Genomic DNA, 23,586 nt, shown 5'->3' on the forward strand with positions numbered 1-23,586 from the left:
CACAAACATGGGTGCCAACCTTAGATGCTTCTTGATGGGATGCAGTAAGACAGCAACACCTATGTGGTATTCTGGACAAAAGTTTCATATGGCTCTGATCATGAGGGAATAATTAAGAAAATCTATAACATGGCACAATTTGTAAGACAACCTGGCTGGGCTCTTCAAAAGTGTCAGTCATAAAGAAAAGGGATTGAGAGGGCTGACCTAGATTAAGACAATAAGGCCTGGTGTGGTGGTGTTTGCCTGTAATCCCAGCACTTTGGGAGGCTGAGGCGGGCGGATCACGTGAGGTGAGGAGTTTCAGACCAGCCTGGCCAACAAGGTGAAACCCCATCTTTACTAAAAAGACAAAAACCCAGGTGGAGTGGCTGGTGCCTATAACCTCAGCTATTTGGGAGGCTGAGGCAAGAGAATTGCTTGAACCTGGGAGGTGGAGGTTGGAGTGAGCTGAGATCATGCCACTGCACTCCAGCCTTTGTGACTGAGCAAAGATCCATCTCCCCCCACCACCCCCCAAAAAAGAGAGAGAAAAGAAAAGAGAAAATAAGCCTGGGCAACAAGGCAAGACCTAGTCTGTACAAAAAAGTGAAAAAAATTAGCCGGCGTGGTGACAAGTGCTTGTAGTCCTAGCTACTCAGGAGGCTGGACAGAATTGTCTGAGCTCAGAATTTCAAGGCTGCAGTGAGCCATGATCACTTCATGACAGAGGCTCTAAAGAAAGGAATTAAAAGAGTCATGACAAAGGAGTTCTAAGACCCAAATTAAGTTATTTATTTGTTATTTTAATAATTCGGAGTGCCTACACTCAGACCTTAGGTCACTGTTTCTTTCACATAAGTTTCACCTAGAAAGTAAGAGTTAAACTATCTCCAAGGTCTCTGGCAGCTCTGACATTGTAGTTCTTTCAATACACTCATAATATACAATAAATTGTGAACAGGTACCACCTATGAGCCCAATTACGAAGGGAAAATGTATCTAAAATAAAATGATCATTAATTAGAGAAACTCAGCAAGGTACAAAAAAAAAAGTAAGAAGTTCTTTAACGGTGAGCCCCTAAAGTCAATTTTTAGTCTAGACTTCTATGAAAGTAGACCGCCGAGATGTAAAATAAGTAAAATTCGTTATTTAGCTTTTAGATCGGATAACATTTTTTTTTGCTTTGATTATTCTAAAGCCTCTTGTAAGGCTGGAAATAAGTAGCGCGTTCTAGGAAATGAGTAGATCAGGGAAGGGGTGTTAGTCCTAGCGTTACGTCTAGACGATTTTTACTGAAAGGAGGATCTTCCCCCAGGCAGCTCAAAGTCACATTGTAAATACCTTATAGTCTAATTTCAGTGTCCCAAAACAAGACCCCGACTCCCCAAATCCGGGTTGAGGGTGGCTCAAGGCCTAAAGTTCCTACCAACGCCCAGGTGACACTATCCCCAGGAAGGTCTGAACACGACAGGGGGAAGCGCTGTCCGGCTTCGCACCCCCGCACTGCCCCAAGTACATACGGCGGCCTCCTCCGGAGACCCCGCCACCTTTCTGGAGCGTAACCTGTCACCTCCCGCCAGGGAACCCCGGATTCTCACGGCAGAGAAGACACCATACTTAAGCACAGGCTCTCGCATCCGACATCAGTACAAGGCTAGAGGGTGCTGGGGGTCGGCTGAGCCTCGGGAGGGAGGGTCGGGTACAGGATGGGCGCCGCGGCCTCCAGATGGGAAAGAACACGTGGGAGCAGTGATGTCAAGTAACACTTAAACCCTTAGACGCCGATTCGCTATAACGTGAAGAATTCTGGAAGAAAAAGATGGTACCATCATTGAATTCTAAAATCTCCTAAAGATTAAATTCTGTGATTGTCTGCTTAGACAACGCTTTGTATTCCTGACTTCCTCTCCAACAATGACCCGAATCTGTCGAAACTCTTTAGAAGCCTAATTTACCTAATCCCACCTCCCTAACGGTCTTCGGAAGCTAAACAGTGTAAACAGTTCCTGATAAACACAAGTAGTTTTACAAATCGGGAGCTCTTCAAGTCTTGGATGAGACTGTAGAGCGGTCATGTGCGGCAATGTGCGTCCTTAAATAAATAAATAAATAAATGCAACCCCATTGTGTCCGGAGTTTGTTTCCACCCGGAGAAGGATGGAAGAGCACCAGAGAGCGCTTAGCTTTCTGGTTGGATGGTTTTTTTGGCGCGCATGCGTGTTGTCTCAAAGGCGGGTTTGAAGGGAAGTGGGTTGTGATCTGCGGGCAACTGAAGCTGTTGTCAGATTACACCTGTGACGGCGCGGGTGTCGGGCGTCCTGGACACACGTAGGGGTGAATTTAGGTTTCCGACGATTGCATCTGGAAGGGGTGTATAAGACTGTGGCTGAAGAAAGCTATTACGCTTTTTATGTGGGTCATGCCTCTTCTCAACAAATTTTAATCCCGCCTCCACAGGTTTGGTTTTGCCCTACCAGCTCTGGGGTTGGGGAGGGCACAGTTACGGTTATTGTTGTTCCTGCGGCCATTCTCGTGTTATCTCCACGTTCACGTTTTGGCGTGGTGTATTAATAGTCTGAGTGGGATTAATGGGTAAATAAGACTTTATAGTCGTTTCTAATTCTGGATTCAATACCAAAATTTAGGTTTTCAACTGTGTGGATGTTCTATTTCGACATTTTAAAAACAGTTCATTGCAAAGAGGTGAAAATTTTGTTCTGAAATCTTAAGGACACAGAGAAAGTTTTTCCATCCATAAGTGTGGAACTAGTTTTGTGACCAACCATATGAAAGGCTCTGAGGTTAGCCTGCAGAAGAAAAAAAGAGTTAAGATGCCAGCAAAGAGACTTCGTGAGGTAGTTTCTCAAAATCATGGAGATCATTTGGTTTTGCTGAAAGATGAGTTGCCCTGTGTTCCTCCGGCATTGTCTGCAAATAAACGTCTTCCTGTTGGAACGGGGACTAGAGTGAATGGAACATCACATGGTATGTGATTCCACGTAGTTTTTCAATCAGTTTTAGTATCTATAGTAAATCTTTAGTTCTTGTTTAAATTCCCAAATGTAAGATATAAGTCTAGTTTGTACAGATGTTTGAAAGCTACCCTGTTTCCCAGTAAAATGGCCAGGAAGCCTATAAAATGTTTGACTAGATAGAATGAATGAATGAAACTAACATCTCCTATTGTGCTTTTTTTTTTTCTTTTTTGAGACGGAGTCCTGCTGTGTCTTCAGGCTGGAGTGCAGTGGCACGATCTCAGCTCACTGCAACCTCCGCCTCCTGGGTTCAAGCGAGTCTCCTGCCCAGCCTCCCAAGTAGCTGGTACTACAGGCGCGCGCCACCATGCCTGGCTAATTTTTGTATTTTTAGTAGAGATGGGGTTTCACCATGTTGGTCAGGATGGTCTTGATCTCTTGACCTCGTAATCTGCCCACCTCGGCCTCCCAAAGTGCTGGGATTACAGACGTAGCCACCGCTCCCGGTGCTTTTTTTTTTTTAGCATGGACTTTTGCATATTGTTTTTGTTTATATCTATGATGGATACGCTTAACTTGTATAGTGTGCTTTATTTTCCCCGAGTAGTGCTTTTTATCTAATGACTACTTTCTGTGCATAGTGGGAAAAGCAGGACTTCTGCCAGTTGATGGCTTCTGTATTCCAATTCACTTAACCTATCTAGAGCTCAGTGAAAATAAGGATAACCTATGCTTTATCCACTTTGCTGGTAATTGTGAGGATCAAATTAATGAATATGTGAGCAAAAACAACCAAATGCTTTTATAATGCTGCTTTTTGTGGGATACAGCAGTGACACCCAAATAGTCCTGCTGCTAAATTAGACTTTTATGTTGTATACATATTTCTACCCATAGTTTGTCCACATTCAACAGCGTATGGTTATATTTTAAAATGTTTTCCGCTCATCTCACTTTATTGTCAGTACCGAACCTTATTTTCCCAAATATCAACTATAAAAGCCTTCCTTCAGATATATTTAAATACATTTTCTTAACCTTTTTTGCATGCAAATTGTCTTTCCAACTTATGCGTTATATGGAGTTTATAGTTCTTGAATCATGCCTATACAGTTTCTAAAGCTAAGGATCTGATTTTAAAGTCACTAAAATCTATTCCTTTGTTTTGTTAGGTTCATCAGATTTAACTTCTGCTGGAAATTGTCACCAGTCTCTATTAGAAAATCTTATGGTGTCAGAAAGTGTAAGCAAAAGGATTCTTAATTATGCTCACATACAAATTTTCAGTATTATCAAGTAATATATTCTTAAATTATGTTTGATTAGCAACATGCCTTGTTTTTATTTAAATATCACTTACCAAAACAAATGTTTTATATACTACAATTCTGACTTTGAATGGTGTTTGAGACATTAAACAAAAGGCCTTCCCTAGAATAAAAAATACCCATTAGTAAGATAATGACTGCTGAAAGAGATATGATAACTGAAAAGAAACTCTCTTACTATTCAGGGAAAAGGTGTTCTTGCCCAGAGACTTAACATATTCTTAGATAAAAGAAAAGGAACAACTAACAATACAATTTTTTTTTAGAAGTGAGGTGTGCTTACATGTCTTTCTAACACTTGTGAGGTCTTTCGGTTTTTTTAGACGGGAGGTTCTTTAAGAATAACATGAAATTAATATCTTAACTTTATAATGCCAAAAATATTTGATAAATATGTTTTGGTTATGAGATCTAATTAGATTTGGACAGCTAATCATAGTGTTGACCTACATATTGTCAATTTAATAAGTCTGTATAATGAGAGTTTCACAATATACTATTTGAAAATTGAAGCTGGTAAATAATAATTAAATTGAGACTACATGACAATTTTGTCAAAAGCTCACAATAAAATGTATGAGCTGTACTTGGTCCCTAAGTAAATGCCTAGTCTTTGGAGTGTTATTTTTGTTGTTTTTGTTGTTTCGTCTTTTTTATTTTTTTAAGCAGACCTTATTTAATGATATCTAAACTTCTCAAATGTATGAATACACTGTTATTATAAATGGGTGATCTTCGTGATGTTGTGCCATCCTTATCTACTCCATTTGACTCACAGTGAGTCAGAATTTCACATTTCACTGAAGCAACTCAGATGTTAAATGAGTTGCTCTGCTAGAAGTGGCAAACTGGTTTGAGTCTGAATCTCAGTGCCACATTTGCTTGCTGGTTCATTTACTCATTCATTCACTTGTCTGATAGTATATTGCTCATTCAACAAACCTTTTTCTTTTTTTTTTGAGACAGAGTCTTGCTCTGTCACCAGGCGCCAGGCTGAAGTGCAGTGGCGTGATCTCGGCTCACTGCAACCTCTACCTCCCGGGTTCAAGCAATTCTCCTGCCTCAGCCTCCCGAGTAGCTGGGACCACAGGTGTGCACCACCACTCCTGGCTAATTTTTGTATTTTTTAGTAGAGATGGGGTTTCACCATGATCTCGATCTCTTGACCTTGTGATCCACCTGCCTCAGCCTCCCAAAGTGCTGGGATTACAGGCCTGAGCCCCTACGCCCAGCTCAACAAACCTTTGAGTAGCTTTAAGTTACATCAGCATCGCGTGGTGATGGAAATGAAGAATATTAAATACACAGTCTTGCCCTCCCAGAACACAGTAGTCACATAGCTAGTAAATGGTTCTGGATAAATAACGAATCATGAAGTTATTTAGCCTATCTCTTCCTTTCATATCCCAAAGAATTTTTCTAAAGATGTTGCAGTGCAAGTGTTGCCTTTGGATAAAATAGAAGAGAACAACAAACAAAAAGGTAAGATAATAAAATTGATTTTTTATTGTAATAAAATATATATAACATAAACTTTACCACTTTAGCTATTTTAAAATGTACAGTTCTGTGACAGTAAGTACATTCACATTGGTGTACATTCATCACCTTTCATATCTAGAACTTTGTCATCTTTCCCGACTCTATACCCATGAAACACTAATTGCTCATTTTTCCTCTCCTCAGCCCTGGGCATCCTACTTTTTGTCTCTATGAATTTGACTATCCTAGGTACCTTGTATAAGTAGAATCATATAGTATTTGACCTTTTGTGACTGGCTTATTTCACTTAGCATAATGTCTTCAATGTTCATTCATGTTGTAGCATGTGTCAGAATTTTCTTCTTAAGGGTAGAATTTATTTTTAAACATTTATTACATAGTCTTACAGTTTTTATTTATTATTTTCATTTTAAATTAGTTTTTCCTCCAAAATTAAGCTATTGCTAGAATCTACAAAATCCAGAATAACCTTTGCAATGGTGAAGGTTATCTTTTTATTACTAACCTATTGCATAGGTTTAGTATTAGATATGTTTATAAATTCTTTTTTTTTTTTTTTAAATGGAGTGTCCCTCTGTTGTCTAGGCTGGAGTGCAGTGGTGGTGTGATCTCCGCTCACTGCAATCTCCGACTCCCAGGTTCAAGCAGTTCTCCTGCCTTAGCCTCCTGAGTAGCTGGCATTACAGGTGCGTACCACCACACCCAGCTAATTTTTGTATTTTTTTGTAGAGAGTGGGTTTCACAATCTTGGCCAGGCTGGTCTCAAACTCCTGACCTCAAATGATTTGCCCACCTTGGCCTCCTAAAGTGCTGGGATTACAGGCGTGAGCCACTGTGTCTGACCCAACATGAATTTTAAAATAGTTTTTTCTAATTCTGTGAAAAATGATCTTGGTAATTCGATAGGAACTGTGTTGAATTTGTAGATGGCTTTGGTTGGTATGGTCAATTTAACGATATTGATTTTTCCAATTCATGAGCATGGAATGTTTTCCATTTGTTTGTGTCATCTGTGATTTTTTTCATCAGTGTTTTGTAGTTCTCCTTGTAGAGATCTTTTACCTTCTTGATTAAATGTATTCCTAGAAATTTTATGTTTTGTGTGTGGCTATTGTAAATGGGATTGAGTTCTTGATTTGATTCTCAGCTAGAATGTTATTAGTGTATAGAAATGCTACTGATTTTTGTACACTGATTTAGTATCCTGAAACTTTACTTAAGTCATTTTTCAGATCTGGGGTATTTTGGAGGAATCTTTAGGGTTTTCTAGATGGAGGACCATGTCATCAGTGAACAGAGATAACTGGACTTCCTGTTTTACTTTTTGGATGCCTTTTATTTCTTTGTCTGTCATTTGCTTTCACTGGGACTTCCATTACTATGTTGAAAAGAGTGGTGAGAGTGGGTATCCTTGTCTTGTTCTAGTTCTTAGGAGGAATGTGTTCAACTTTTGCCCATTCAGTATGATGTTGGCTGTGACTTTGGGGTTATGACCATTCTATTATTACTTAATTACTTAATTTGTTCCTTGTCCTTTTCAATTGTGAAATGCTATGGCTGAATTCCTAAACATTCTTTTAGTTAAAAAAGATTTTTTTATTGCTTATCAAAATTTAATAAATATTCAGGAATTTAATATATATTTTTGTGTCTTGATTGTGCAGAAAATGACATCTTCATTTCTCAGTATACAACGGGACAGAAAGATGCTCTAAGAACAGTTTTAAAGCAAAAGTAAGTTTCATTTACAGAAAATAATTGGATAATTTTTTATGTTTAAAATCAGCTTCATTTGTATTTTGGACATATGAAAAACTTTCTTTTCACTATGATATGTATAAAGCATTCCTCATGGTGCTAGACACATATAAAATACTCAGTAGCAGTTAGCAATTATTATTATGGAAGTGCTATAGTACATTAACTCATTTAACTCAAACACCTATAAAATAGAGTTCATTACTATCCTAATTTTATAGAATCCCCATTTTATTTTCTTTATTTTGAGATGGCATCTTGCTCTGTCGCCCAGGCTGAAGTGCAATGGCATGATCTTGGCTCACTGTAGCCTCTACCGCCTGGGTTCAAGCAATTCTCCTGTCTTAGCCTCCCAAGTAACTGGGATTACAGGCGTTTGCCATCATGCCTGGCTAATTTTTGTATTTTTGTAGAGACGAGGTTTTACCATGTTGGCCAGGCTGGTCTTGAACTTCTGGCCTCCTTGTCTTGAACTCCTGCTATGCTTGCCTCAGCCTTCCAAAGTGTTGAGATTACAGGCCTGAGCCACCGTGCCCAGCCAGAATCCCCATTTTATAGATAAGGAAACTGAGGTATTGAGAGATTGATTTCCCCAAGGTCATTTAGCAAGTTGTTACTGGACTGGGATTTGAATGTAGGCAGTCTGCCTTTAGAGCCATCTCTCTTAACCACTTTACTATACTGCTTGTAGCAGTGCTCAGTAATTCCTTATACATAATACTTGTTATTTATTATCAGAGGACATTTAGACTTTTCCTGGTTAGAATCTCAGAAAGAGATGAGTTTAACACCTGGATGCAGTGAAGAGAGACCATGGTTGCTCCACCTAAATCCCCATTCCAACTTTATCTTAAATACCAATGAAATCTAAAACCAACCCTGACAACAGCACATGAGAAACATGAAGGAAGACTACATTTGCTAGTCTGGAGGCAATTATTATTATTTTATTATTATTATTATTATTATTTTTAAACTTTTTACTATTTTATTTTTGTGTACATATTTGTTTAAAATCAGTGAATTTCTTGGCCAGGTTCAGGTAAGTGAAGGGCCTTTATAAGTAGTTTATATTGTTTAGACCCAAGGTATGCTGAAAACACAGTCTGGAGCAGAATAGGAAATAACATCTTTCTAAAGACAGACTTAGAAATTCTAATCCAGTAACTTAAGATGTTCCCTTTGTTTGGTAACAGAGCTGTTTCATACCTGGCTGCTAGGCTACCATTTATAGGTAAAGCTAAGAAAACAGGGTATAGACCCCCAACAAGAAGACCAACCAGTCCACTACGTGTTGCGGTACAGGTTTCGCAATTCAAATCACCTGTTATCAAAGGAAAATTTACAAAACCTCTGTAAGTTACTTCTGTTGTAAAGAAAGGGAGCACTGCCATTGGTAAGGCAGAAACTATACGAGCCTTTGTCACATTCAAGACATGCCGAAAAAGACTGTTTCCTATGAGGCCACAGAGAGCGGCATTTAATCCAACATAAACTGATCCATTTTCAAGTAGATTTCTTTCTGCTTCTGGAAGCTGGTTAATTTTTCTGTTTATGATTTCAAAAATGTTTTCCAAAATGTTTTCCTGGTTATTATTGGATTCATGATTTTCCATTTTGAGCCTTATAGCCCGTGGGTTCCTCCTCAGGTCTTCCTCAGCCACGCCGGAGGTCACTGCAGCTCTACTCGCCTGAGCGCAGCCATCTTTGACTGACACGTGACTCCAGAGGCAATTATTATTATCTTTATCATCAGTGGTGGCAGTCTGAGATTGTATTTGTAGAACAGATGTATTCTACTCCTGAACCAGAGCACTGTAGAAGTCCCCTTAGGACATAGAAAAAATTTTTACTTACTTTTGAATTCTCTTTTTATTCAAAAGGACATTTTAAATTACTTCGGTAATGGAAAATCTGTATTTTTTAGAATTCGTTTAAAAATAAATATACAGCCACTGCTTCACTTGACTAGCCTTAAAAAAAAAATAAATATACAGGCCAGGTGTGGTGGCTCACACCTATAATCCCAGCACATTTTGGGAGGCTGAAGTGTGTGGATCGCTTGAGCCCAGGAGTTTGAGACCAGCATGGGCAACATGGCAAAACCATATCTGTACCCAAAAAATATACAAAAATTAGCCAGGCATGGTAGTGTACACCTGTAGTCCCAACAACTTGGGAGGCAGGAAGTGGGAGGATTGCTTGAGCCTGGGAGACAGAAGTTACAGTGAGCTGAGATAGTGCCACTTGCACCACTGCACTCCAGCCTGGGCAACAGAGCTAGATCTGTCTAACATAAATAAATAAATTAAATAAAATAAATATGCAACTATTAAAATGTAATAGTTATTCTTTTTCCACCAGCAGTTTTCCATGGTTTACTTCTGTTCTGGGAAGCACTGTAGTAACAAAAAATAAATACTACCCCTAAATTGCAAAGGTATGATCTGAGCCAGCCAGAGTTTCACAGCTGGTTTCTTTGGTCCCATCAGGTTTTTACTTTTTATATTTGTTTGCACTAAAATTCCCAGTACGTAATATGGCAGTTAGGAGAGGCATTTGGATGGTAAATTATATCAGAAATTTCTAAACATCTAAGAAAAAGCGCTAGTGAGAGCGTGGTGTAATCTGTCATCTTCTCTACTTGAACTAAAAATTGGAGATTACATCTGACTCTTGGGTAGAAAGCAATGACCACTTCTATCCAGCAGACCCTTAGTGGATGAAGTAGCTGCTTGTAACCACAGTGGGGACTTTACAAATTTGCCTTCCAATTTGGAGTGCAATGGTGTGATCTTGGCTCACTGCAACCTCCACCTCCTGGGTTCAAGCGATTCTCCTGCCTGAGCCTCCCAAGTAACTGGGATTACAGGCATGTGCCACCATGCCTGGCCAATTTTGTATTTTTAGTAGAGATGGGGTTTCTCCATGTTGGTCAGGTTGGTCTCGAACTCTCAACCTCAGGTGATCTGCCCGCCTCGGCCTCCCGAAGTTCTGGGATTACAGGTGTTAGCCACTGTGCCTGGCCTCATGAACAGAATTTTTTAAAAGACAAAACAACTAAGGAGACTATGAGAAGGTAATGGCATTGTGGAGAATAATAACTGAATCAAAACTATAAAAATGACTCTCAATGTTGGGTTAAAAGGGAGTCTAATTTTGTCTCAAGAGATATACCTTTAAAATGAAACAGGCTGAAAATAAAAATACAAAGTATTTTGAGGAGAAAGCAAATAAAAAGAAACAAGAATTATCAATATTAGTTGAAATAAAATTCAAGGCATATGTGCTAAATAGACTAAATAGGACCAATTTTTTGGGCAAAGTATACACATTTATTTTTTAGTTAGTTTTAAAAATGTTTAATGTAGATAATAAACTTAAAGAGTTTTAAAATCAAATACTATGAAAAACTTGTAATGAAAAAACCATCATCTTCTGCCCCACTATTTCCTTAACAACTAGGCCTATTCCCCAGAGGCAGCTGCTTTTAATTCTTTTACCTCTTTCCTCTGAGAAGTGATTTCATAAATCAAAGTAATATATTTACAGTACTACTTTTGATTTACTAAATGTAAGTCAAGCACAGTGGCACATGCCTGTAATCCTCTCTATTGGAGAGGCTGAGCCAGGAGGGTTGATTGAACTCAGGAGTTTATATCCAGCCTGGGCAACATGGCGAGACCCCTTCTCCTTTAAAAAAAAAAAATTCTCTCTATACCCAGTTGTGAAAAAATACGAAAAACAACAACAACAAATAAATGTAGACTGCACTTATTCTACTATGATAAGCTTTAGCTGTCTTAAGTTACTTTTTCTCCCTTCCGCTAATTATAGTTACTCTCTATATTGGTTTACATAATAGCCGTAAACTTAAAAAACCTTTTTCTTTTAAAAAGTTTCAATGTTTATAGCAGAGAGGATAATTTGATGAACTCTCATGTTCTCATAGTTTAGCTTCAATTATTAGCATTTTGTTTCATTTGTAACCACCTTGCACACCCAGGAATTATTATAAAACAAATACCAGAAGTCATTGCATTTTATCTTTACGTATTTTTTTTTGTTTTTTGTTTTGTTTTTCTTCTCCTTTCTTTACTTATTTTAATATATGTACTTGAAAGATAATTTTTAAAAAGTGTTACCATAATATTGTACTAAAACATATTAACAATTTCTTAATATTATCAAATATTGAGTCAGTATTCAAGTTTCTCTCATTGTCTCATCATTTTTTTTAAATGGTTAATTTTTGTTTTGTTTTGGGATTGGGTTTTGTTCTTGTTTTTGGAGACAGGCTTTCTCTGTCACCCAGGATGGAATGCAGTGGCGTGATTGTGGTTCACTGCAGCCTCAAACTTCAGGCTCAAGAAATCTTCCTCCCTCAGCCTCCTGAGTAGCTGGGGCTATAGGTATGCACCACCATGCCTGGTTTTGTTTTTTTTTTTAATGTTTTATAGAGACGAGGTCTCACTGTGTTGCCCAGGCTGGTCTTGAACTTCTAGGCTCAAGTGATCCACCAGCCTTGTCCTCCCAAAGTACTGGGATTACAGGTGTGATCCATGGCACCCTGTGGTTAGTTTAATCTTGCATTAGGATCTAAGGAAGAGCCACACTTTACATTTGAATGATATATCTCTTACTTTTTTTTTTTTTTTTTGAAACAGGGTCTTGCTCTCTTGCCCAGGCTGGAGTGCAGTGGCGCCATCTCAGCTCACTGCAACCTCCACCTCCTGCATTCAAACAATTCTTCTGCTTCAGCCTCCCAAGTAGCTGGGATTACAGTAATGCACTACCATCCCTGGCTAATTTTTGTGTTTTTAGTAGAGACCAGATTTTACCATGTTGGTTAGGCTGGTCTTAAACTACTGACCTCAGGTGATCTGCCCACCTCGGCCTCCCAAAGTGCTAGGATTACAGGTGTGAGCCACCATGCTCAGCCTTCAGTTTGTTTTAATCTACAAATTTACCCTAGTTCATTTTTCTTATAATTTGTTTGTCCTAAGAAATTTTCTACCTTCTGGATTTTGCTGAATGTATCCTTTTGTTGTTTTTTCATGTGTTTCTCTCAGCCTTGAATTTCTGTCAAGTGGCAAGAATGCTTGATAGGTGATGTTGTATACTTCCTGTGTAACACATCTGGACGCATAGATGTCTGATTATATCTCTTATTGTGAATTTAGGATTGATCTGTTAATATGCCACCTTTTTTTTTTTTTTTTTTTTTTTAATAAAGACGGGGTTTCACCATGTTGGTCAGGCTGGTCTTGAACTCCCGACCTCAGGTGATCCGCCCGCCTTGGCCTCCAAAGTGCTTGGATTACAGGCGAGAGCCACCATGCCCAGCCTATACCACCTTTTTAAATCAAATTACAACATGCGGAAATTTGACGTTAAAGAGTCTGAACAGTTAATTTTAGAAATTTAGGAAAATAATTTCTTATAAAACCTGAAGGAGGCTGCACATGGTGGCTCACTAGCACTTTGGGAATCCAAGACAGGAGGATTACCTGAGCCCAAGAGTTTTTTTTTTTTTAAAGAAAGAGAAAGAGAAAGGGGGAGAGAGAACAGGAGTCTTGCTCTATTGCCCAGGCTGGAATGCAATCTAAAAATAGGTATTAAAACCTCTTTTATGCCGATAATTGTGCTTAACAGCGGAGACGGGAAGGAATAAGGAAAGAAAATAACAAACAAACAGCCAACCAATATTTCATTTAAGTCTGTGAAATGCTATGCAAATGCTGAAGAGTGATTTACTTCCAATTATGTGGTCACTTTCAAAATAGGTGTAATGTGATACTGAGAAAAATGTATGTTCTGTGGACCTGGGGTGAAGAATTCTATAAATATTCACTGAGTTTACTTGTTCCAGGTCTGAGTTCAAATCATAGATGTCCCTGTTAATTTTCTATCTCGTTGATCGGTTGAATATTAGCAATGTGGTGTCAAAGTCTCCTACTATTATTGTGCGGGAGTCCAAGTCTCTTTATAAGTCATTAAGACCTTGTCTTATGTATCTGGGTGTTCCTATATTGGGTGCATATATATTTATGATCATTGACTCCTGTTGTTGCATTGATTCTTTTACCATTATGTAATGTCCTTCTTTGTTTCTTTTAGTCTTTGTTACTATTAAAGTCTATTTTGTCAGAGACAAAAGTTACAACTCCTGTTGTTGTTTTTTTCTCTCCATTTGATTGGTGAGTCTTCCACCAACCCTTTATTTTGAGTCTTTGTGTGTCCTTGCTTATGAGATGGATCTGGATACAGCATACCGATGGGTTTTGACGTTTTATTCAATTTGCCTGTCTGTGTCTTTGATTAGGGCATTTAATCCATTTAAATTTAGGATTAATATTGATAGTTGTGAGTTTAATATTGTCGTTTAATGCTAGCTGGCTATTTTGTCCATTAGTTGATATAGATTCTTCATTATGGAGATGCTGTTTACCTTTTGGTAAGTTTTTGGGATGACTGATACTAGTTGTTCCTTTCTGTGTATAGTGCTTCTTTCAGAAGCTCTTGTAAAGCAGGCCTGGTGGTGATGAAATCTCTGAGTGCTTGCTTGTTTGCGAAAAATTTTATTTTTCCTTCATTTATGTAGCTTAGTTTGGCTGGATATGAGATTCTGGGTTGAAAATTCTTTCCTTTGAGGATACTGAATATTGACCCCCACTCTCTTCTAGTTTGTAAAGTTTCTGCTGAGAGATTTGCTGTGAGTCTGATAGGCTTCCCTTTATAAGTAACCTGACCTTTCTAGCTGCCCTTAGAATTTTCTCCTTTATTTCAACTCTGGTGAATCTAATGATTATGTGTCTTGGGGTTGCTCTACTTGAGGAATATCTTTGTGGTGTTCTCTGTATTACCTGGAGTTGAGTATTGTCCTGCCTTACTAGGTTAGGAAAGTTTTCCTGAATAATATCCTGAAGAATATTTTCCAGCTTGGATTCATTCTCTTCATGACATTCAGGTACACCTATCAAATGTAAATTAGGTTTTCTCACATAGTCTCATATTTCTTGGAGACTTTGCTCATTCCTTTTTACTCTTTCTGCTCTATTTTTGTCTTCTCGTTTCATTAAGTCGGTCTTTGACCTCTGATATCCTTTCTTCTGCTTGATCAATTCGACTGTTAAAACCTGTGCATACTTCGTGGCGTTCTCGTATTGTATTCTTCAGTTCCATTAATTCACTTATATTCCTCTCTAAATTGTCGTTAGGATTTCATCAAACCTTTTTTCAAGGTTCTTAGTGTCTTTACATTGGGCTAGAACATGTTCTTTTAACTCACAGAAGTTTCTTATTATCCACATTCTGAAGCCTAATTCTGTTAATGGAATGCACTAGTTCTCCATCAGGCCTTGTTCCCTTGTTGATGAGGAGCTGTGATCCCCTGTAGAGGGAGAGGTATTCTGATTTTGGGTATTCTCAGCCTTTTTACACTGGTTTCTTCCCATCATTGTAAATTTATCCACCTGTCGTCTTTGTAATTACTGACTTTCAAATTAGGTCTCTGAGTGGACGTCCAACTTGTTGATTCCCAGCGCCGGAATCTGAGCAACCCACTGCACTGGCTAAAACAGCGGCATTAAGATTCATGGTGCTTTTCTGCCCAGGAATCTCCAGTCTGGCTTCCTTCTTGAGTCCCTTTTTCAATCAGCTGAATAGGTGACTCTGCCTTCCCAGAGCTCCAAACATTGACCAAAAGGGGACCCAGTCCCATTTACTCTGCACCAGGAACTGCTGTGCCGGCCACAAGAGTAGTGCTGGTGACCCGTGGGGCTGCTCCACTGGGAATCTCCTGGTCCGTAAGCAACAAAAATTCGTCTGAAAGTGTGGTGTCCTCTCGTTCTCTGCGCTTTCACTGGGAGCTACAATCCTGAGCTGCTAGTAATCGGCCATCTTGGATCTCTCTCTCGAGCCCAAGAGTTTGAGATCAGTCTGGGCAATATAGCGGGACTTCATCTCTACAAAAAAAATTTTTTTTTTTTATTAACCAGCATGGTGATGTGTGTCTATAGTTCCAGGTGTTTGGGAGGCTAAGGTGGAAGGATCTCTTGGGCCTGGGAGTTTGAGGCTGCTGTGAGCTATGTTCATGTGACTGCTCTCCAGCCTGGGTGACATCGTCTCAGTAGAAAAATACACAGACAGACAGACAGATAGATGCTGAATGATAAGGAAAAAATCAGGGAAAGCAGAAGAAATCAAGTATACCAGATAAAAGAAAACATAAACACAGTAGAATGTTTTTAACTAGTTCTAGAAGTATGTCAGTGTAATAAGCAAATCCTGGACAAGTCCAAGTCAGAAAACTGGTGAGAGAATGCATGTTATAAATAAAAAGAGGACATAATAGACTTAAAGAAGGTAAAAGCGAATACTGTGGTAAGAATACTGTGTACTTAAATGCAATAAATTAAGAAATCTAGATGAAAGAAACAACTTACCAAAAATAACCATATAACTAAGAAGATTTTAATAGGTTAGCTACTGGGAAGTAAATTTAAAGAAACCTTCAAAGAGCAGTCTCCAAAAGCAGTCATGATTTTGTTTGAGTTCCTGAAAAATTTTAAGAACCAGATTATGATCATGCTATATATTCTGATCCAGAATAATGAAAAGCAAAGAATGCCACTCATCATTTTGTGATGCTAACCTAGCCCAAGTATCAACACCTAACTATTAGTTCCATCAGAGATATTTTCATCATACTATTGTAATTAAAAAAACCTAGTTCTTGAAATAAAATAATTAATACTATTCTAATAGTTAAAGAAAAAGATACAATTATATTGATATATTACTATAAATAAGTTATAAGCAAATTATTTCTTATCATACATTGAAAGATTAATACACAATGATTAAGTAGAGTTTAGCCCAGGAATGCAGCAATGTTTTAAAAATGGTAATAGCGAATTCTAATGTAACACTTATCCACCAGGCACTGTCCTCTGTACTTCTTTAATTTTTTCTTGTTTGTTTTTTTATTTTGTTGAGACAGGGTCTCACTCTGTCGCCCAGGCTGGAGTTCAGAGGTAGGTTCACGGCTCACTGTAGCCTTGACCTCCCAGGCTGAAGTGATCTTCCCACCTGAGGTGCCCCCAGCCCCACCCCAGAGTAGCTGGGACTACAGGCATGTGCCACCACATCCAGCTTTTTTACTTTTTGTAGATATAGGGTCTCACTATATTGCCCAGGCTGGTCTCAAACTCCTGCACATAAGAAGCCCTCCCACCTCAGCCTTTGAAGATGCTTGGATTACAGAGATGAGCCAACATACTTGGCTGCACTTCTTCCATACTACTCAGTCTTTACAAAGGCATGTCTAATAATGTTTCGAGCTTACAAATGTGGACTAGAAGGGTTGAAGTCACCCAGGCAGTCTGTCGCTAGAGACAGTGCTCTTAACCATTGCCCTACTATAATAATTCATGATCTATTAATATATTTATATGATTTGATCAAATAAGAAAATATGTGACAAGCACTACAGTCACATTTAATGAAATTTTATGCCAATATGTTTTAAATTTTTTTATTTTTTAAATTGACTAATAATTGTATGTTTGTGGGGTACATAGTGGTGTACATATAATGTATAGTGATCAGATCACGGCAATTAGCATATCCATCATCTGAAACATTTATCATTTCGTGTTAGGAACCTTCAATATTCTCCTTTTAGCTATTTGAAACTGTGTAACACATTATTATTAACTATACTCATCTGACTATAGTCATTCCTCCTATCTAGCTGTAACTTATTCCTGACTTATTCTTCCTAAGTAGCTGATATAGCTGTAATTTTGTATCCTTTAACAAATCTCTCCCTATGCTTCCCTTCTATACCTATTTTATACTTAGTCACCACAACACATATACCCACAAACTTCTTTAAAACTAAGAATAGAATGATACATTCTCTCTCTTTTTTTGTTTTTTTTTTTTTTTGAGGCGGAATTTCACTCTTGTCATCCAGGCTGACAGGCTGGAGTGCAATGGCATGATCTTGGCTCCCTGCAACCTCCGCCTCCCAGGTTCAAGCGATTCTCCTGCCTCAGCCTCCTGAGAGCCTGGATTTCAGGCGCCTGCCACCGTACCCAGCTAATTTTTTGTATTTTTAGTAGAGATGGGGTTTCATCATGTTGGCCAGGCTGGTCTCCAACTCCTGACCTCAGGTGATCTTCCCACCTCAGTCTTCCAAAGTGCTGGGATTACAGGTGTGACTCACTGTGCCCAGCCAGAATAATACTTTCTTACAATGTTTATTGTAAACCTATAGTCAATACCCTCTTTTACGGTAAAACTGGGAACAAGACAAGATGTCCATTATTTTTCAAATGTAATTTGGAAGCCTTAGCTATAGCAGTTAGGTAAGAAAATGAAATCAGGTTTAGATATTGAAAAAGAGGAGGCAAAATTATAATTTGTAGAAAATATTGTGTATTCAGAGTATCCAAGAGACCACTAACTCAATTTTTACACTAATGAAAGTTCAGGAAGGTGACCAGATACTCAGCAATATTCAATAATAAAATGAAATAACAATGACCATAGCAATGTCTCCACCAAAAAAAAAAAAAAAATAGGAATACTCATAACCAGAAGATTCTATAGAGAATCTATCTGGAGAAGTATGAAATTTTGCCAAGGGAAATAACCAAAGGCTAAGATAAATTAAGAGACCCAACATGTTCTTGGATGGGAAGACTAAGTACTGTAAAAATATAACAAAATTAACATATGTTTTGGTGTGGTCACTCTTAAATTTTTTTGTTATTTTGAGAATAAGTGGTAGATGGAAATTGGAAATGTAATTCTAAAACTTACCTGGAAGAACATACAGTTGAGAAAAACAAATCTGTGTCTGTGTATATACTGTATATATATATTTATACTACATATGTGTGTTTATACATATACACAGAGTTAAGAATCCATCCAGATAGAATACAGTCAGTTTGGATTAGCTAAGATACATTTGGAAAAACAAAAACAAAAATGGAATGATGGAGAACTTGCCTTATTTGATATTATAATGTACTCTAAAGCCTTAGAGGAATGAAGAATCTGGTCAGAGCGTCTGTGACAAGGGGAGAACTCCCTTATGTGTGACTAGAGAGGTAAGCAAGGGACTAGGTTATGGACTCCTCTAAAGGAATTTGGTCTTTAATATAAGAGAAATGGCAAATCATTTAAAAGTTTTAAAGAATTAGATATATTTCTTAAAATATATGCCATGGTAGCCATATGAAAAAATGAATTGGAAGAGGGCTAGACTGTAGTCCAGGAAATGAATTATTGGCTATGGAGTTTTCAGGGAGGAATGAATTAGATTGGTCCTGAACACACTGCGAAGTGGTGGTATGGTAGTGAGAATCACGCTCAGTTGGAGAGAAAGACACAAATTTGGAAAATTATTAGAAGAGTGAATTGATAAGAATCATTAATTAGGTATGAGGGTAAGGAAGGCACTAAGGATGGATCCCAGATTTTTGGCTTTGACAAATACATGGTCAGTAGTAGTATTCATTGAGAAAGGAAATCCTTGAGGGGATAACTTTTATTCTGGGCATGGGCAAGGGTTTGAGGTTCCTATGAGACATGTTCAGTAGAAAATGGAATATGAAAGTGAAGTTCCCAGGCGGTGGCTCATGACTGTAATCCCAGCACTTTGGGAGGTCAAGGTGGGAGGATGACTTGAACCTAGGAGTTTGGGATTAGCCTGGGCAACCATAGCAAGACCCCATCTCTACAAACAATAAATTAGCCAGGTGGAGTGGCATGTGCTTGTACTCCTCAGTACTTGGGAGGGTGAAGCAGGAGGATCGCTTGAGCCTAGGAGGTTGAGGCCACAGTGAGCCATAGTTGTGCTACTGCACTCCAGCCTGGGTGACAGTGAGATCCTGTCAAAAAAAAAAAAAAAAATCAAAAAGTCAAATTCACAAAAGGGATCCAAGCTAGAAATTAAGATGCAGAAGTCATCATTATGTAAATGGCAGTCTAAATCTAAGCTTTGGGAATAGTTGAAGTGATTCAGTGAGATTATGGCAGTGAAAAGAAAGATGACTAGGGCTGGATAGTCTCTGAGAAAACCAAACATTTAAGGAGTATGTGGAGAATGCAAGATAGCTTCTAAATGCTGCTCAGAAAGTTTTCCCAGAGATGTAGAGATGTAGCAGGTACAGTATTTACAAAGCCAAGGGGGATTAGGTGCCAAGGGGGATTAGGTTCCAAGTGTGATATGCTGCTCTGAGGTAATGGAAGGTAAGAACTGAAAACTGTACTCTAAGTTGAGCAAGAAGGATTATTAGTGGCCTTGGTGGGAATATTTGCAGCATAGTACTGGGATAGGCAGTGGATTTAGGAATAAAGAAAAATTACCTAAAAGAGAAGAATGAAATAATTGCTTCTTAATGGGAGGGTTATATGTATTTTTTTGATGTTTATATCTCATAGCTCTTTACATTTGCCACATTGAGCATTTATTAATTTAATAATTGGAAAAAATAAAGTTTAAAAGCCTATAAAGAAATTTATGTCTAGCCTTATATTATTTCTCTTGTTAGGCAAAGATAAGTCACTTTCAGACTTGAGACAGAAACCTTAAAGATAAGGAATTCCTGAATTATATTTTCATAGTCTAACCCTCAATTGGTTAAAGATATACATTGAGCACTTACTACATACTTAACCCTTTGTTAGTCGCTGTTTGATATGAAAGAAGTCCCTCTACCATTCCCTACCCCAGGTTGCTTACAGCTTAATTGGGGAGATACTGTGTATGTATATGGAGAAATTAATGATTAATTACATTCAGTGTATTATTAAATTGTCCTGTACAGATATTTAAACCCTGGGATGGTTGAGTAGCAAGCCTCCATTGATAGTAACTGAAAAAAAAAAAAGTTAATGAAGGGAGAGATCAAGAGGAGGTATTATAAGAACAGGCTTCCTGAAGAAGGTAACATTTGCATTGCACCTTAAAGGAGAAGGATGTAGTAAGTTGGGTGAAAGAAGGGTGAGAGAGCACAGTGAGGAAAAGCATGGAGTCACTTGTGTGTATGGCATGGTATGTGGAGTCAGTGAGGAGAACCTTGTGTGTGGAAAGCCAAACAGGAAATTAGCCAATTCAGTTCTTTATAAGGAATAATTTTAGATTTTTTAATGGTGACTTATGTGTAGGAAGTTTGTAGAAACTGAAAGAATGGAATAGTTAGTATAGGTGATGAAACTTTATAGTTGAGAGAGAGAGAAGTGAGGAGGGAAAAGTGCTAATCTGAGAGCAAAAGCCCTGGTGTCATGGGAAGACCTCTGGGAACTGGGCCCTAACTCTGCCACTAACTAGTTCTATGATAATGATCAAATAAATTCTGTTACCTCTCTGGACTGCAATTTCTTCATCTGTAAGATCAGGAAATTAGGATATCCTGTGACCTCTGTGGACTGCAATTTCTTCATTTATAAAATTAGGAAATTAGGATGGAAGACCTGTAAGTTTCCCCCAGCTCTATAATTCTATGACACTCTTCATGCGATTGTGATGAAATAATTGACCAAACCTTATGACTCAATTGGGTAGGTAAGCAAGTATAGAAGTGAAGATGACTTCAACATTTTGAGACTGAGAGAAAAATATTCTTAGTAGAAATGGGGAAATATCAAAGAGAAGTGAGTTTAAGAGTTCTGTAATACCTATAAAAATCAAGGGAGGAGTCCAGCAGCTGGAGATGGAACATATTCCTGCCGATTTTACTTAGACTTTCTTAGGGACTCTTCAGTTTTGTCAGCGGTTCCTTTCATTGTTTTCTTTGAGACCAAATATAGAACAAATCAGCTAGCCTTCTTTTTTAATTTTAGTATTTAATTAAATGCCTTATTGAAAATATGTATCTATTTGCTGGACTTGTTTTTATTTCAGGGTCTTTTTTTTAATTTTTAATTTTTTTTGTAGAGACAGGGTTTACCATGTTGCCCAGGCTGGTCTTGAACTCCTGGTCTCAAGCAATACTCCTGCCTCGGCTTCCCACAGTGCTAGGATTAGAGTCATGTAGCACCTGGCTAATTCAGGCTTTTTTTTTTTGAGACTGTCTCATTCTGTTGCCCAGGCTGGAGTGCAGTGGCATGATCTTGACTCGCTGCAACCTCCACCTCCCAGGTTCAAGCGATTCTTCTGCCTCAGCCTCCCATATAGCTGGGATTACAGGTGCATGCCACCATGCCCAGCTAATTTTTATATTTTTTGAGAGACAGGGTTTTACCATGTTGGCCAGACTGGTATCAAACTTCTGACCTCAGGTGATCAGCCTGCCTTGGCCTCCCAAAATGCTGGAATTACAGGTGTGAGCCACCACACCTGTCCCAGGCTTCTTAATAGTGTATTTTGTGAACATTTTAGTAAACAGAGTGTTATTTATTTATTTATTTAGACTGAGTTTTGCTCTTTTTGCCCAGGCTGGAGTGCAGTGGTGCAATCTTGGTTCACTGCTACCTCTGCCTCCTGGGATCAAGCAATTCTCCTGCCTCAGCCTCCCAAGTAGCTGGGATTACAAGCGCCCACCACCACGTCTGGCTAATTTTTTGTATTTTTAGCAGACACAGTGTTCACCATGTTGGCCAGGCTGGTCTCAAACTCCTGACCTTAGGCAATCCACCTGCCTTGGCCTCCCAAAGTGCTGGGTTTATAGGCGTGAGCCACTGTGCCTGGCCTGCTTGAGTGACATTTATTAAGTAAATCTAAATGAGCTAGAATTAAGACTTTTTTTTCAGCAGTTTTAACAATCCCTCTTGGACATTTTACTAAGTGAAGTAAGCCAGGCACAGAAAGATGAATATCATTTATTCTCATTTACATGTGGAATCTGAAAAAGTCAGACTTACAGAAGCAGAAAGTAGAATCATGGTTGCTAGGGGCTTGGGGTGGGTAGGAAGCGAGAGGTATAGGTCAAAAGGTACAATTTCTCTTAGATAGGATGAATAAATTCTAGAGATCTATTGTACAGCATGTAACTAAGGTTAATAATGAATTCTATGCTTGAAAATTGCTAAGACAGTAGATCTTAAATGTTCTCATCACATAAAAAGATAATTACATGAGGGGATGGGTATGCTAATAGCTTAACTGTAATCATTTTACAATGTGTACATATTAAAATATCACATTGTACATTGTAAATATATACAATTATTTTCAATTATACCTCAATAAAGCAGGAGAAAAAAGTCACAAAGTGTACATCAATAGTGCTATAATTTTTTTTTTTTTTGAGATGATGTCTCACTCTGTCTCATAGGCTGGAGTGCAGTAGTGCATTCACGACTCACTGTAGTCTCTACCTCCTCAGACTCATGAGATCCTCCTGTCTCAGTCTCCCGAGTAACTGGGACTACAAGTGTGTACCACCATGCCTGGATAATTTTATTATTTGTAGAGTCAGAATTTTGCCATGTTGCCCAGGCTGGTCTCGAACTCCTGGCCTTAAGCTATCCACCCACTTTGGCCTCCCAAAATGCTGGGATAACAGGTGTGAGCCACTGCACCTGGCCAATAATGTTATAATTCTCCTATCAAGTATTTGGAGAATAAAATTATCAAGAATTTTAAAACAACAGAAGCTTGTCTGAAGGTAATAAGTTATCTCAATTGATTGTTCACAGTCAGTTACAGACCAGACTTTTTTTTTTTTTAATAATTTTTTTGGAGACAGAGTCTTGCTTTGTCACCTAGGCTGGAGTGCAGTGGTACGATCTAGGCTCACTGCAACTTCCGCTGCCCAGGTTTAAGTGATTCTCCTGCCTCAGCCTCCCAAGTAGCTGGGATTACAGACATGCACCACCATGCCCAGTGAATTTTTTGTATTTTAGTTGAGAGGGGGTTTTACCATGTTGCCCAGAGTAGTCTCAAACTCCTGAGCTCCAGCAGTCCACCTGCCTTGGCCTCCCAAAGTGCTGGTCCCCATCTGGCCCAGACCAAACTTATTCTACTCTTTCTCCCCTTCTCACTACTATACTTGACTAATCTTTAACAAAATAATAA

At 38.5% G+C, this 23,586-nt stretch overlaps 3 protein-coding genes across 17 annotated transcripts in view; 1 reads left to right on the forward strand and 2 right to left on the reverse strand.

The window, feature by feature from the left end:
• Positions 1 to 1,790, reverse strand: part of TIMM9 (translocase of inner mitochondrial membrane 9) — a 17,252-nt gene extending 15,462 nt beyond the window's left edge. Inside the window, exon 1 of one of the 2 annotated variants that reach the window (XM_012450963.3) lies at positions 1,601 to 1,790. The gene's annotated coding sequence lies outside the window, so the exon portion shown is untranslated. The remainder of the gene's footprint in view (positions 1 to 1,600) is intronic. The other variant, XM_012450965.3, reaches the window with a different exon arrangement.
• Positions 1,791 to 2,230: 440 nt separating this feature from the next.
• Positions 2,231 to 23,586, forward strand: part of KIAA0586 (KIAA0586 ortholog) — a 134,630-nt gene continuing 113,274 nt past the window's right edge. For 11 of the 14 annotated variants that reach the window (XM_064365918.1, XM_064365921.1, XM_064365925.1 and 8 more), the window contains exons 1-4: positions 2,231 to 2,968; positions 4,131 to 4,201; positions 5,699 to 5,768; positions 7,454 to 7,523. In XM_064365918.1, the coding sequence (XP_064221988.1) occupies positions 2,770 to 2,968; positions 4,131 to 4,201; positions 5,699 to 5,768; positions 7,454 to 7,523 (410 nt within the window). In that variant the 5' untranslated portion in view covers positions 2,231 to 2,769. The remainder of the gene's footprint in view (positions 2,969 to 4,130; positions 4,202 to 5,698; positions 5,769 to 7,453; positions 7,524 to 23,586) is intronic. The other 3 variants (XM_064365917.1, XM_064365922.1, XM_064365923.1) reach the window with 3 other exon arrangements.
• On the reverse strand, positions 8,525 to 9,163 carry LOC135270405 (transmembrane protein 126A-like). The gene has a single exon (XM_064365741.1). It carries the CDS (start codon positions 9,161 to 9,163, stop codon positions 8,564 to 8,566), a length of 600 nt encoding a protein of 199 aa, XP_064221811.1. The 3' UTR covers positions 8,525 to 8,563.

This window comes from Aotus nancymaae, unplaced genomic scaffold (assembly GCF_030222135.1).
Source record: "Aotus nancymaae isolate 86718 unplaced genomic scaffold, 86718_ANA_hifiasm-v0.15.2.pri h1tg000062l, whole genome shotgun sequence".
Classification (NCBI taxonomy): domain Eukaryota; kingdom Metazoa; phylum Chordata; class Mammalia; order Primates; family Aotidae; genus Aotus; species Aotus nancymaae.

What these genes read in the sequence shown, in the direction of transcription:
- LOC135270405 (XM_064365741.1), bottom strand. Translation starts at nt 9,163, where the DNA reads ATGGAAAATCATGAATCCAATAATAACCAGGAAAACATTTTGGAAAAC.